This window comes from Scardinius erythrophthalmus, assembly GCF_964197995.2.
Source record: "Scardinius erythrophthalmus genome assembly, chromosome: 1".
Taxonomy (NCBI): Eukaryota; Metazoa; Chordata; class Actinopteri; order Cypriniformes; family Leuciscidae; genus Scardinius; species Scardinius erythrophthalmus.
Genome location: NC_138221.1, coordinates 64,093,087 through 64,109,394, shown reverse-complemented (window position 1 = coordinate 64,109,394; position 16,308 = coordinate 64,093,087). Strand labels below are relative to the sequence as shown.

General features: G+C 37.2%; 1 protein-coding gene across 2 annotated transcripts; it reads left to right on the top strand.

The window, feature by feature from the left end:
* Positions 1-8,580: 8,580 nt before the first annotated feature.
* Positions 8,581-15,796, top strand: LOC308696099 (uncharacterized protein). 2 transcript variants are annotated; one of them, XM_081374485.1, is made up of 10 exons: positions 8,581-8,621; positions 9,784-9,866; positions 11,345-11,479; positions 12,885-13,050; positions 13,299-13,701; positions 14,072-14,133; positions 14,501-14,568; positions 14,871-14,914; positions 15,377-15,443; positions 15,628-15,796. In XM_081374485.1, exons 2-9 carry the CDS (start codon positions 9,789-9,791, stop codon positions 15,435-15,437), a joined length of 1,017 nt encoding a protein of 338 aa, XP_081230611.1. In that variant the 5' UTR covers positions 8,581-8,621; positions 9,784-9,788; the 3' UTR covers positions 15,438-15,443; positions 15,628-15,796. The 2 variants fall into 2 exon arrangements, with proteins under 2 accessions (XP_081230611.1, XP_081230612.1); XM_081374486.1 differs by lacking the exon at positions 8,581-8,621 and having other exon boundaries at positions 9,695-9,866; positions 15,377-15,440; positions 15,629-15,703.
* Positions 15,797-16,308: the final 512 nt, after the last annotated feature.

The window sequence follows — 16,308 nt, the reverse complement described above, 5'->3', positions numbered from 1 at the left end:
CTTCTTATGTTGTCATTCCTCTTGTAGCACGCGCAAGTGACGATTCTCTGTCAACCAATCAACGTCCTGCAGTGAGTCTAGCTCCACCTTTTAGTACCGTTCCACTGGAGATGGTGCTCGATGCAGAGCCAAATGGGAGGAGCTAGAGCTCCAGCCCCTCCCCTCGCTGGAGCTCCAGCCCCTCCCCTCGCTGGATTTAGTGAGCGGGGATTCGCTGCAGCTAGAGGTCTAGCTCACCCTTGCTTGATCTAGTGCGAGTTCAACCGTGATGGAAGGACAAGTTTGTTTTGATGCGCAAGATGCTGGCATACATCATATTGTATTTTTCTCTAATATTTGTCGTGATTATGATTAAATTTATCGTTTCTGTGACAAACGCGTAAACACCTAATAAGAACATTACTCACACTGTGTGTGTGTGTTTGTGTTTGTTTCTAAAAACGGTTGAAACTTTGTATCTATTTATTATTTTATCTTTATAACGGTTTCGTTGTTTTCCTCACTTTTAAAGCTGCTTTGGACAAAAGCGTCTGCTTGATTATGTAAATTACTAGACTTAAAAGGGTCATTCCAGAATTGGAGGACATTTAGGCATCCATAATTTTGAAAAATTGGCCCTTTATTTTACTATTTTTTATTATGTATTTCATAAAAACAGGCAATATACCATTAAATAATTTGATTCGTCCAGCTCAGGTATCAAAGGCACACTTTTTATAGTACTTTTTTTTTTTTTTTTTTTTGGTGCTGGATGCAACCCTGTTACCAATACTCAGGAACCCGAAAAAAGTATATTTATTGATTTTTTTAAATATAATTTCCTGCCATTAGGTATAGAAAGTCACAATCACTCTATATAAATATTTAATTTTAGATATCACTTGATTTAAATTGATTTAAATTCATTTCAGTAACTTTTGAGTTCCATCTTTGCCAAATTTTTTACTTTTGACATGTTTTATTTGACTGATTTCAGCATATATTTTCAAGTATTTGCTAAAATGCATAATGCATATAATCCTTCAAACTACGGTAATGACAATAGCTCAAGCCCCTGTGAGCTAAAAAAGGTAATTTATTATTATTTTAATAAAAATTATACGGTAACAGGGTTGAAATTTAAGTAACAGGGTTGCGAAAAGTTACAGGGTAATACATTAATAACATGAAATGTATGCTAAATTATAATCAAAATTATATTAATTATTTAGCTTAATGTAATGGGTGTTATATTTGTTAATATTTCACTCAAATTCTCTCCTTTTGTTATTATCATTTGTTATATTTCTTTCATTATTTTGTATTCTGGAATTATTCTTTTAAAATTTCATTAATTTATTCTTCTAATATTGATTTTTATTAATTAAGATGCTAAATATTTAGTTTGTAAATTAAATGAAGACCGGTCACATGAATAGATTGTCCCTTATGAGTGGACTGAAGGAGATTCAACCCTGTTACTCTAATTATGGTAACAGGGTTGTGAGTAACAGGGTTGCAAATTAATGCTAATGTTAGCTTTTTCTCATGAATAGAAACTTGCTCTTTAGCTAGCTCTAACTGTTGTCTTTAGGACAAACTTACTTATGTAAAAAAGAAGAAGAAAACCTTCAAATTAATTTGTCTTATTCTGATAATAAGTGTAACAGGGTTGCATTTGTTAGAGTGACACATTCAATCAAGGCTAAAAATTGTATAATAACATGAAAAATCAAAGAGAGAATATACCTTTGTTCTACCCATTCTGGTGGCAAACTGCTTAGTGATGTTATTTCCTGTGTATCATGTCACTCACTGTTTTTTTTCTTCTTCTTCTGCCAGTCTAAATATTTCGGTAACAGGGTTGCACGATGTTGGGGACATAACTTTATTGCAACATTTCTATTATTTAAAATATTTATATCAATTAAAAAAATGCTTTAACAATTAAAAGAGGCATATATAAACAAAATCATGCAAAAAAAGGGATATTTAAAATGTATTTTAACAGTTATATTTAACATCCAATTTGGTCATCTAGAAGGTGGGACAAGAGAAAAATGGCATTTAAGTGGGTACTATAGACTTTTTTTATTTTCATTAATATTTAAGAAAAAAAAATCTTCAAGTCTATATATATTTAGTTTCAGGACAAGTGTTTTTTACACAGTGACTCATTTTTTTGTATATTATACATAGATTATTTGAAATTTCATAGGTGGGACATGAAATGTCCTCCAATTCTGGAATGACCCAAAAGGCAATGTAAAAGCTTAGATAGTGCACCCCTATTTATTTTTTGTCCACCGCATTTACGTGACCTTGTCAGCCACAACATAATGACGTCACATATTTTCCAACCCAGCCCTCAGCCCCGTTCGCATGAAACAGCTTCCAGCGCGCCTGGATGGAGGTGGTGCTGCTGATGCTGGGGATGGAGGTGCTACCCAGCTAACAAAAAAAGGTCCCCAGAACGTCCCCTAAATGGCCTGTGCGAACGTCCCCCCGAACGTCCCCGTCCTCCTCCGGACGTTCAAAAGGACGTTCACATGACCAACAGCGGCCTTTCGGAACGTTTATGGGACTTTTATGGTTTTTTACTTTTTTTACCAAAAGAAAACAGCCATAGAAGACAAGTGAGAAATTGTAAGGACCAAAGATTTTATTTTAACTGAACAATTGTACAGGTGAGGGTGAGTGTGTGTGAGGGTGAGTGAGTGTGTGTGTGTGTGTGTGTGTGTGTGTGTGTGTGTGTGTGTGTGTGTGTGTGTGTGTGTGTGTGTGTGTGTGTGTGTGTGTGTGTGTGTGTGTGTGTGTGTGTGTGTGTGTGTGTGTGTGTGTGTGTGTTGGGGAGGGGTCTGGTCTGGGTCTGGGTCTGGGGCTGTCAGCTGTCGCCGGGGTTACTCCGATGGAAATTCTTCCTGTTGGCTTCTAACCTGAAATAACGAAATGAGCAGAGTATCCTATTGGTAACTGTTTTTATGTTATCAATTTGCAAATGCATCATAGGCTACAGCTCGATCCTATATGCTAGTAGGCCTATAGGCTATCATGTCTTTATCATAGGCAACTTCTACGTTCAAGCAATAGCCCCCAATGGACATTCATGTTAAATTTTTACTGTGCATAGCCTACATATTGTGTCCCCTGCAATTTGAACAACGGATGCATCAAACATTAGGCTATTCTGTGCTCTAAAAACTTATTAAAAAATATTTCATGGTATTGTGTCATGCAAGGTAAATGCAAAAGAAATGTGCGGGGTGGCCAGTGGGGGAGAGTTGAGACACTAGGCTACCCCAGATTTATGTTGAATTGTTCAGTGTTATGATAGCCTACTGTACACAGCCTATTAATACATAATGAAAATGCTTCGTTATTTTTTTCAGACATATTTATTATCATTAGCCTACTTTTGCCGGTGCTTGCTTGAACTGCACCCAGGATGGATTAATGCGATATAGTAATTGCTTAGGCTAAATGAATGACTAACGTTAAAAATATTTAGTCTATCAACTCTAATCAAATTAGATGGCCTTATCTAATGACATAAAGCCTATTTAAGTATTAGTATCCAGCTCTTTACATTACATTAGACGAGTTAGCATTTTATTAACCTAATAACAAAATAAAGTTTAAATTAAGATGCTATAAAAGGCTATGCTATTTCTATATAGCAGGCCTTATTCCACAAAGGACTGTTTATAAGGTGATAATCCGTTATACTGTAGGCTATCTTGAAGATTTTTGTAGGCTATCTTCTGGTATAAAGACGAAGATTGATATTTCGTTAATGAAATAAATAAGAACATATTGAAAAAAATGAACAACTCAGGTTATGTTATGTTAGATGTGTTTTTGTTTAATTATGAAGATAGCCTATTAACAAATATACATTTTAATATATTAGCCTATATAAAAAACATTATAGGACTATATAAAATATATTTAAAAATAGGGCCTTTATTTGTTTTATTTATATGTGGAAATAAATCTGATATTGGATGTGCATTTTGGACCTGCCGTGTGCGGACAGATCGTACATTCTGGCAATGTCGTAGGCTACGTCATTAACGTGATAGGCCGTTTATTTAAGCTTTTTCCTTCTCCATATCTTCCCAAGAAACTGTGGAATATCGCTAAAATGCAAACGCATATCAAACTGATCTTTTCTCTCTCTTTTGCTATTTATCTTGGCCTCACTGTATAAGTAACCATGGCAACTGATCAACTGATAGAGTTACCACCTAAAATGGCGGCGCCTTCCCGGAATGCAACGCTGCGGGAAAAGATCGTGACGTAACTCTTTGATAGCGAGAAAGTTTACCTGCGCATGCGCGGCCCCGCCCACTAAATCCAGCGAGGGGAGGGGCTGGAGCTCCAGCGAGGGGAGGGGCTGGAGCTCTAGCTCCTCCCACTTGGCTCTGCATCGAGCCCCACTTGTTCCACTGTGCTAGGTACCCCAATGGAAGGGTACCTAAAAAGTGGTACGGTACGGTTCGGCATTTTGGTACCATTCACAACTTTTGATAGTGGAAACGCAAATAAACGCGTACCGTTCCGTACCGTACCGTACCGTACCGCTCAGTGGAAACGAGGCATAAGAGTGCAGATGCAAGACGTTCCACAGGGCTTTATATCCCAAAGGTCCAAGCTAGATTTGTGTTCAGAATTTGATTCATGTGAACAATATTACTGAAATATATACCATTACATGCCGAGCACACGCTCATTCTTGAAGTCTCCATTGATTTATAGAAAGGACTCATTTGTGGGCTTTTGTTTAATTTCTCCAGCCCAAACACTTCTAGCCTCGCACATGTTCAACCAGTGCATCTTGCATTGTTCCCACTAAATGTGTTGTGAATTATAAAGGGCGAATCCACTGAACTTCTCACGACGCTATTCATCTGGGCTCTTACGGAGAGGATGGGGTGTTTCCTCAGGAATAATCAGAGATGCAAGCAGTGGTTTTAATGATTACACAACCCCTAACACTGAGAGGACAGACAGTCAAAGAAGGATATTCACCGCCATCCTTAACGGGCATTTACATTGCAGTGGTGTTGACTTTAACCACCTTAGGCAATTAGGTCAACCGAGAACAATAGCCGTCAGTACAGTATTTTAGCAATAAATGCTGTTCTTTTGAAAAAATCCCAAGGAGCCCAATCTGTTTCACGGTTTCCACACATACATTAAGCAGCACAACAGTTTTCAAGACTGTTGTTTTTTTATTTTATGCTTATGGTTTTAGAGGATGGGGGGGATGATATAATGGTAGCTCACAAGATTTAATGGCTATATTTTCTAAAAAATGAAATGAATCTGATCTGCTTGAATTCACAAATATAAATGATTGCATAGTTAATAGAAGTGATGAGAAACACCAATGCTAACACATTATGGATGCACCTCTGAGTGTTTCAGCTAATCAAACACTATCTGCATTGCAGAGAGATTGCACCCGCCACTTCTTGGATCTGAATGACAGATGCAGAACCTTACGGCAGACTAGGCCAATTAATTTTTCTCTGCTTTTAACTGCCAAGGCATTTATATCCACTGCGTTATATGCAGTGCTGACAGAATATCATCCAGTTTATGATGATGGAACTTGACTTACGTGTACGTCACAGGTGGACTGCTAAAAGAAGACTTCACATCTGGGCTAAAATAGAAAAATGTGAGTTGCACATCTCCTCTGGATGGAATGAAAGCTATTGAAGATTATGAGTGAGAAGCCCATCAGCCAATTTTCAGATTTCTCCTGCTGACAGGAAGAAAATACAGATAAAATATTCTGAAGCCCTGGCTGAAGGAACATAATTGGCCATTTCATTTGAATTCGTATGATCTGTAAGTGTAGACAAACTCTCACCATGAAAGTCCATCCCTAAACATAAACCTTGGGGTTTGCAGATCGGATAAAGCATACACAATTGTAAGATATTTACAAATATGTAAAATGTCATGTTGGTTGTTCTTGTTAAATAACATTTCACAGCGAACAATGCATCACAGATTTCTGTGCTGTTTTTCAAACCTGTCTTTGACTAATTTGAGTGCATTTGGAGAGAATAAAATAAGTGGAGCTAATCAGCTGTTGTTGTGTAGCAGGCATTCAGAAATGTTTCCTCGCGAGCGGGAAGCATTGTAAACCTGCGTTCACCATGGCAACGCTGACTCTGCCGGCAGAAGCTCAGGTGTGTGTGACTGTGTGATACTGAGCTTTGAGAGCCACAATCAATGAAACTCACTGCAGAGGAGCTTAAACCTCGAACCTAGTGAGAAACAAGGCAATATTCAATTTTATATACCTATTTTGACATATTTTTTACTCGTTTTATGAATAAGAATATATTTGACCCACTTTACATCTGTTAAAGCCTTAAGATCAAAGAGTCCAGTAAAACAATAAGGTGTAGTACTGTTTGTGAATGTTAAAGGGCTAAAGAATGAGGACTCGTGTTCAAATTGATATGGCAAAGCTGTCACCATCGGCACTGTTCATATTACTGCATACAAGCACTGAGGAGGATCCTGAGCGGAAATTCATATGCTAATGGGAATTTCTAGCATGTGCTGTAAGCTGTCAGCCTGGGATGTCTGACCAATCAGAGCAGAGTAGACCAATCACAACATATGTGGCCATCTGACCAATCAGAGCAGAGTAGACCAATCACAACAGACTGGGATATCCAGCCCGGTCTCACCCCAAAACGTCACATACTGACGCGTCTTGACCATACGGCAACATACGACGAAAAGGGTACCCCTATAACGTCTATATGAGACGAAGACATAAGCGCACCAGCAGCGCCTCTTAGCGGTACCCTAACACATACCTAAACCTACCCATAACCCCAATCGTCACATATGGACGTTTTAGGGGTACCCTTTTCGTCGTATGTTGCCGTATGGTCAAGACGCGTCAGTATGTGACGTTTGGGGGTGAGACTGTGTTAGGATATCTGACCAATCAGAGCAGGGGTAATATGGGTTTAGAGAGATTTATTGAATCCTTTATTGAAACATTTAAAGAAAAGAGGTGATGCTGCAATTATGAGAAAATTACAGCCTATTGTAGGAGACCTCTTAAACAAAATTAAGAACCTTTAAAATAGCAAGATAGGGTCAATTTAAGAAAGTGCCTAATCAAATATAGCTAAAAATAAAAACAGCAAAATGTACAAGACAAAATACACATGTATCGGTATTCATGAGACAGACTCCTCAGATACTTTCCTCTATAATTATTCAGTTAACAAAAGTGACAATAAAAAAGTTGTACACAATGCATTTTTTTAATGTAATAAAATGCAATATAAAGATAATGTGATGATGAGTCTCCCATGCATGAGTGCCATTTGCATGAATTGATGCTTATTGTACATAGAGTGTAATCTTAATATCTGTTTAAAGTAGCTCTCTGGTACTGACTTACTATAACTGTGCTCTTCTTTTTATAAATCTTCTATCCATGACATGATCTCCAGGCAAAAGGAAATGGTCCCTGAGAGCCTCCTGTGATCAGACAAACCTATCCTTCCTCCTAAAGTGAAGATGATTCTCCATGACTGGTGTTTCTGTCTGCTCTATTGAACAACATTGTGTGTTAACAAGTAAAAAATGGATCATCACCCATTTAAAACCAAACTAGTCAATGTGGTATTATTCAGTTGTGCAGAAGAGTTCACAGGGATGTCTGCGCTAGTTGCTTTATATAAATAGGGGATGCAAAACCTGCGACCTGAAGTCATCGCGAAACAAATGTGCTCAAGGATTTTCCTATCACCACAGAACTTGATTAGCTAGTGAACTACCACATTCAACTGAGCCCTATTAAACACTAATTCGTTAATCAGAGTTTCTTGTTAGTTAATAGTAGTAACTAATGTTAGTGTAGTTATTCATTAATGACGGTTCTTGCGATGCCTGCCAGAACCAGACCCCACAAGTACTAAATACTAGACTTGGCTCAAACTTTGTTGCTATCTGGAGCCATATGCCATTGCTGTGTCTTTGTTTTTCTTGTGCCATTGCGTCTTGAATTAAAGTTGATATACTTCTTTAATAACACTAATTAAACCTACTTTTGAAATGAGCAAATAAGCATAAATCAAATTGAATTAGTTTTGAGAAGAGAAAGTCTTTCTCATTTATTGTGTTGAAGGCATCAAAATCATCATTCATTATTTTGTTACTGTGTTGGGTCATCACTTGGTCTTCAATGTAAAATCAGCATCCTGGTGCAAAACCAGCTGAGAACCGCACAATGCCAGTGATCAATGTAGTGAAGTGTGAATCTGCCTCCTAGTGGGGTTTTGTAAAACTGCATGCAACTTCTAGGAGTAGTGAAACGGATTAGTGAAAATCACATAAGCTTATATGAGGGTGTTCAACCCGTTCTCATCAGTCTGCGTATAAATAACACGACTTTACACTTTCAAATTGCGTGCAATGAATACGCCAAAATCCAATTTTGCGTGCATATGATACGCCAATCCTTCCCATTAACTTCGGTGGAGAGCAGATGCGTCTAAATACCACGCATCACCTTCAACTGCAATGACGTCACCAACGAGGCTCAGTTCGCCTGCACCTGATGCGCGTATCGTAATCGTTACACCTTCAAACAGGTAAGTAAGGGCAGCAATCCTTTTTTTTGTAATGAGATCACGGTGTTAACTGTATTATTTTAATTATTTCAGTGTTTCTGTTACATGGGTCGCGTCAAAATGGCAGCGTAATGCGTTAAAATTAGTTGTTAGTGGAACCGTGGGCTGCTCCGTTAGCACAGCTGGTATCCTACCATTGACATTAGCCTAAGCTAACTTCTGCTGTATGCATGTTGCAGTTTGAAAGAAATAAAAAAGTGTTTTTAATCATGTTTTGACATGGCTGATGACAGCACTACAAATCAACAGAGTGAATTAGTGTTTGCTAAAGTTTTTAGCTAAAGTGGCATGGTTAGCCTAAGCCTACGGAACCCCCTAGGGGTCAATATTAATAATGTGGACTAATTAGTGCGCATGGAGGGGAGAGATGCTTTTTGCATTGCATAGGCCTATCGTTGTTCCGATTAATTCGGTTCGGGAGTAGAGATAAACTAAGAGTTTCGGGATTTTTTTTAATCGGGAGATTTTAACTAATTTGCGGGCATCAGGGAGTCAATATGCGGTAGACTCCCGGAACTTCCGGGAGACTTGGAATGTCTGCCATTGTGTCATTCCCACTATTTCACAATAGTTATTGGGTAACAGTACTGTCACACAACCTCATCTGTCCTCAAGAATATGGAAGTTCCATTACATAGAGAAGGTAGTAGTAAGCCAGTGCTTCCAAAGTATTACATCAATTTCTACATTGATGATGTAGTACTGTTGTAATGCTAATAATTACACATTTTTGCCAAAAATATACACATTAATATTACAAAAGTTATTTGTCATTACCATAAAATAAGTTACTTTGTGATATTACCCTATAGGCCTAATGTGTGTTGTGTAAAGTGCTACCCATACTAACTTTGATATCACACACTTACTTTACCTTGCATTTCAATATCATTAACATCAATTGGATTACTTAAGTTAATATGCAGTTTGTCTGATGTCACCCATCCCTAGGTCCAAAACAATTTATCCATGGTGGACAATAAAGAAAAATTTATGTCGTTGTTTATCTTTGTAGCGACATTGGAAAGGCATAGGATATGCTCACATCAGGCCCTCCCACAAAATTAAATATTTTGTTATGTTGCATGTCGATAATTATAATTTATTTTTGTTTTGTTTGTAGTGAAAATGCCAGGTGGATCAACTCTTCGACAGTGCACCCGTTGCATGGAAAAGATAAATTGTGCCAATAGAAGATGCACCAAGGTAAATAATGTACAATAGGCTATTGAACTGTCTAACTGCTAACCCCCATTTTCATGCATTAAATCAACACCAAGGAACTTTTCCTCTGCGGTCGCCCTACAGGTTGGAAGCAGAATTGTCCATTTCCGCTGTCGTAAATAATTTAGCCTACCGCATCCTACTGTCGCACGCGCACGCTCGCTCAAGTACGCTCCACCTATCGGCAATTGTAGCGCTTGCCGTAAAGCAAGTCATATTTGTAGTTTTCTTATGTCTCATTAGAACTACAGAAACGTGACCCGATCTGGCAATCTTACATAGCTAATATACCAGATAAAGGACCGCAAAGCGGTGGCATAAGTGCCTTTCACCCTGTCATGACTTGAACCACTGAAATGATTTTGGAAACATTATTTGAAGGTAAACAATCCTACTTGGTTTTGCTTTAAAGCCAGAGTCATTAAGTCCAAATTAAAATAAAGTATATTTATTTCTAATATCTCAGTATTTGTTGCCCATGCAATAGAGTGACAATAAAACAGGAGTTTGCAGTGGAGACATTAAGTTCATCATAAAAAAGAAAGAAAGAAAGAGTTTTGTTACCATACAAATTTGCATCACAGTAGGTATTTTTCAAAATGTTACATTTCCCACCTGATGGAAAGGTACCCGGCCCGCTGTTATTGCATTTTTGACTATTGGTTCCTTTAAATGACATCCTCTTACAAGGCTATATATTTGACATTGAATCTGTCTATTACAGACAGTACTTTATATTGCAGTGAATCTCCACTGTGGTCACTCAGTTCTTTTAGATCATCCATATTTTAAGAAAATGGCAACATCTACACTAGCGCATACCACAATGACAACTTAAAGGGATAGTTCACCCAAAACTTGTCATTGTTTACTCACCCTCAAAGTTGTTCCAAACCTGGATGAGTTTCTTTATTCTGCTGAACACAACTGAAGATATTTTAAAGAATGCTGGTATCCAGACAGTTGAAGCACCCATTGACTTCCATTGTAGGAAAAAAAAAATACAATGGAAGTCAATGGGTGCTTCAACTGTTTGATTACCAGCATTCTTTAAAATATCTTCAGTTGTGTTCAGCAGAAGAAAAACTCATCCAGGTTTGGAACAACTTGAGGGTGAGTAAACAATGACAAAATTGTCATTTTTGGGTGAACTATCCCTTTAAGTTATAATGTCTGTGGCCCGATAATGGACATTTGTATTTTCCATTAAAATATGGATACATATCTAACTAGGTTTTAGCATTATGCCTTTTAATATTATTAAAATGTGCCAGTGCATTGACTCAGCTGCATATTTAGTCTGTCTGTTCAATGAATTGCATAAACTTGGTATCCAAGTTATTATTTAGGCCCTTGTAAATAGAGGGCTAGAAAATCAGTAATGCTTGATCAACTGGACCCCAGTTTTTTTTTATTCCCGTGAGTCATACCGCTCTCACTTGTCTCTCTCCCTTACTCAGTGTGGGAAGCTGCTGGACATGAAGTCCAGGCAGACGGCCCGTATGAAAGGGTTCCGGACCAGAGCAAATGAATGGGCTCAAAAAGTCAAAAAGTCCCGCAATCAGGCAAAGATTTTTGACAACAGTGCCCTGCTGGTAATAAAAATTTTGTCTTTCTCTTTTGGTCAGGCATTTCAGGTTCCTGTCAACATTACAGAAATATAGAATTGTATTTACATTGTGCAAGGAAGCAGCAACTATGGTAATGTCATGCAGTTATGTTGTCATGATGTCATCAACCCAACTGCATTGAGATAATAATAATTATATTTCAGATAATAATTAGCTAGTCCATATATAAATATTAAAACAATACACAGAATTTAGACATTAGCCTACAACTTGTATTCATTCAGCCCCAGTATCCAAGGCCACTTTACATTAAGAGGTTTTTCTTTTGGTTCACTGCACTGTAAAAATGAAAATATTGGTTAAAGATCGTTAAAAAGGAAATGGTCAATGACTGGCAGAAGCGTTTGCCAAACAAAAACTGTAAAATTAAGGTAAAATATCTTAATTCATAAGTGTTTTACAAAAAACAGTTATTTTACAGGTAGTTCCAAGTTGATTATTGTGAAACATTCTCTATAAAATGGAAATCTCTTGCAGTTAACAATTAGCTAGCAACAGCACACACGAATGAGCTGATATAACTATCATTCCATCAGCAACTACTGGACAAATCAGTTATTTCCTGTAAAATTTGGGGGTTTTTTTACAGTGTGGTCATGCAGTAGAGTAGGTTAAGTCACTTGCTGATGCAGGGGCAGTACAGAATCTTTTAGAATGAAAGTTTGATTTCTTACAGGAAAAGATACATTTGCATATGCCTCAGTTACTCCAGAAAGGACATTCACCCTTATAAAAACTAGGGGTGTAACAATATATATCGTGTCACAATATATTGCAATACAAAAATGCAACAATATGTATCATGGACTGATAGTGACAATATGTATTGTGTATAGTTAGTGTTAGTCAGAACTTCATGAAACTACTATATAATGTTGAATATAATGTATAGTGATGCAATGGGGGAATATGTGTAGGTCTTGATAATGCCAAATGTCTGATGTTACCAGTAAAATGTGGCCAAAATTTAAAATATATCTAGTCAGTAACAGAGTGCAAGCATATTCGTCCAAAATGATTCTGTTTTCAGCTTCAGAATCATGAATATTTTTTGTCCCGTGCATCAGCACCAAGTCCAAACCTATTCATTTACACCCACAATGTAACATTAAATTTAGCATTTTAATCAACAGCACTTTTTTTGTTAACCTTGTACATGTCTTGAAGTATCACAATAGTATCGTATCGTGAGTTCAGTATCGTGATATGTATTGATTCGTAACATGAGGGTATCGTTACACCCCTAATAAAAACCCATAATAACTTTTTTAAAGACAGCTTGTATGTGTATAATAATAACGTCTTTCTTGCCTTTGTAACCCTGTCTTAGAAATCTCTGTGTGTTTGCTTATTATTTTTCTATGTTAAGGTGGAGAAACTGAAGGCCCTAGGGTACTTTCCCCTCCTGCTGTGGGGAAAGTACAGACCACAAAACAAAAAGTGGATGGCCCAGCTCCAGTTCCCCTTTGAGCTGCCAGTGGTAGCGCATGCAGTCTTGGAGAAGATATTGTGCCTATTTGAAGGTTTGTTAGAAGGTAGGTCACATCACAACATCAGTACATTCATGACTCTCTAAGATTTATCCTGTATTGTGTACCTATCCAGTTGGATTGGTTTTAAATGTCAGTACAGAGAATTTTTCACACAATCTAGATTGCTGGTTCTGGGTAATTTTGTTCTACTTATCTTTTGTCTTAAACTTTTTATATTTCTTTGGTTACTCACATTTTGAACCACATACTGCATCTTAAATGTCTTGTTTTGTTTTATTTTTTTATCACAGCATGTGATCTTGAAAGAGAGGAGGTGGGGCAGCAAGAGAGCACAGGAGAAGAAGATGAGTCAGAAAAAGAAATAGATGATGAAGACCAGAGAGGACATGGGGGGCAACATGAAATAGGAGAGACTGAGAGGAGGGACATGCAGGAGATGGAGATAGAGGCACAGGAAGACAGAGTAGAGAGTGAGAGAGTGAAGAGAGGAGAGATAGAGGTACAGGAAGAGAGAGTAGAGAGTGAGAGAGGAGAGATAGAGGTACAGGAAGACCAAGTGGAGAGACAAGAGATGGAGGGACAGGAAGACTTCGAAGAGCTGAGACTGATGGAGACAGACCAGCAGAGAGAACAGGCAGAGGAAATGGGGAAAAAAGAGATTGAGGCGAAGAAGAAAATAGTAGCAGCAAACAGGTAAGTGTCAATACAGAATAGAAGAGGCAGAGCATTAAGGGCAATCTTGACTATGTAGAATATGAGATACAGAATGGTAAAGAATGTGTCCATGTACAAAAAGTAGCAGCACACCACACTAGACTCAGAAGTCAGATGGTATTTCATAAGTTGCTCTTTTTCTACTTTTTCTTATAACATGGAGTTATTTGTATGGCAGCAGTTTGGCATCCGGTGTGCCATAATGCAATGTCCAATGGTGAAGTCATCAGAGAAAGTGTCAACAGATTGTCCTGCATTGTTGTGTACTCGCAAGTATTCACCTGGTATTCAAGGCAGACACCACACACCTCTATTGCAGTTTACACATGTTTTTTGTTTCTCTGTACAGGAAGTCAGCTGTCAAAATTTCAGCTAAAAGGAAAAGTAAAAGAAGCCAAAACAATGACCATGGTAGGAAAATGCTAAGTATTTTTAATTCAAAATTAATTAAATAATAAGTCCTAAACTCTTAACTAATCCTAATCTAAAAGCTTTTTGGCCCACAATATAATATCTTCTTATTGCTAGTTTAGTACATTACAGGTCTGATAACTATTACCGTAATATTAGTTGAAAATGTCTTTTACTTGCTTAATTGACTCATTTTACATTGGAGTTTTCGGGGCTTCGGAATAATCCAGGGAAATTATGATGTGCATGTGCATTTACTTCTGGTCTATTATTTCAAAGAGAAATGCATACAATACCCTTTCTGTGGGTTTATATGGTTACATAGCAATGGTTTGTACTTACTTAATTTGTTCATTTTTCTTTATAGCTTGCCAGTATCACAGCACATTGGACATTTTCCCAGTGCAATATGTGTCCAAATCACGTGAAAAAAAGGTGAGCAGCTATACGGAGAACATTCTGTACGACTGTAGGTGCATAAATTAATACTATACTACACCAGGAGAATAGTGATGAAATTGTTGCCTTTTGTCAGAAAAGTCTAAATAACATGTAAACTAAGTAGTTAACATGTTAAATCATTTGCTGTTAGAGCGTTCTAAATATTAAACCAAAACTTTGATGTATTGGTATTTATATGGCAATTGATTTTTAGAGGCTGGGAGGAAAAATTAAATGAAATATTTCATTATGAAATAAAAGTATGACTTAGGTTTGTCTTTTACCCTCTTCCCAAGGGCTGTAAAGAAGTCTTGGTCCATTGGCTCCCGTGTCCTTCATGGTAACATCAGCTTTCTTGTTTACTTGTTGACTTGTGAGTTGTCCTTAAAGGGACAGTTAACCTAATTAAGAAGCCTGTCTGATTTACCATGAATTGAGAGTTATTTAAGTTTATGTAATAAGCGCCTGGACCACTGTTACATTTCTTTTTGGAAAGTCAGACGGGCTGCTTAATTCGGATGAACTAAGACCTCTCCACATGTGGCATCTGTTTTTGCCTACAGAGAGATTAAGCTACACAACTACAACATACATGTACAGTTTAAAATGTCATTACAAAGTGACAATAATATAATTTGGATATAAATATACATTCTCTTCTGCTTTCTCCACCCCATTCTGTCTGGGAAATTTGTAAAGCCTATCATGGTTTATAAACCATGTCAGAGGCTATCCTTATATTTAACCTATTTCAGAAATTGAATGCATAATTTCTTTACGTTTTATTTTGCCATTTTTTCAGCCAAAAGGCCTGGCCCCCATCTTGGGAACCACAGGAGAACATCAGAATGACTGTGTCATAAAGGAAGGTCTACTAAAAATACTGTTGTCACATTGATGGTGCAAAGAAACAAATGTTCTGAAACAAATGTTGTGTCCATTAAACTGGGCCATGTGGACAACAATAAAGTTGTATTGCATAGAATTAATTACATAAATGTTGTAAATTAAGTAGTATTTGTTTATAAATCTGTTTCATTATTTGTTCATTAGGGCTGGGTGTTGGGAAGGACCTCATCGCATCCAATATTTCCATCATCCAAAAGGCCAATCGTTTTATTGTGCAGTTTGCCTTTTTCACAACCTTTCACCCAGAAAATCTAGTTTGCATTGTCTGGCATTTCCTATGAGCATTTCACAATAAAAGTTCTGTTGCGAGTTTTGTTGTTGTTTGTCCCTCTCTGAAAACATGGAATTGACATTGTTACTGGAGTACTTGAGGGGGTGTATAAATATCTTTCATTTTGTCCTATAACAAAGTTTAATTTTCACCTTTTTCTGGCCGCATATTTCAAGCTAGTTAATAAAGCACAAGCACACCTGCATGTACAATAGTAACCCCAAAAATGTTTAAATACCAAAATAATAGAACATTACACACAAATTGGTATCCCCCTTTATTCATATTGAGCAAAACATATGAAATAACACTTATTTTTAACATTTACTGTCTTTTAACATGGAGGCAAACCATGCTGGGAACTAGAAGTCTTTTGGAACCACTGATTGTAACTCATTCCGTGAATGGGTGTATATATGTGTGTATAATACACATTCACATTTATGGGAACAGATATGTGCAATGTACACAATAGATAAAGCTCATAGACTGTAAAAAAAAAAAAAATAGATAAAACTGCGAAAATTACATGTAATGATATTTTTGTTTGCATT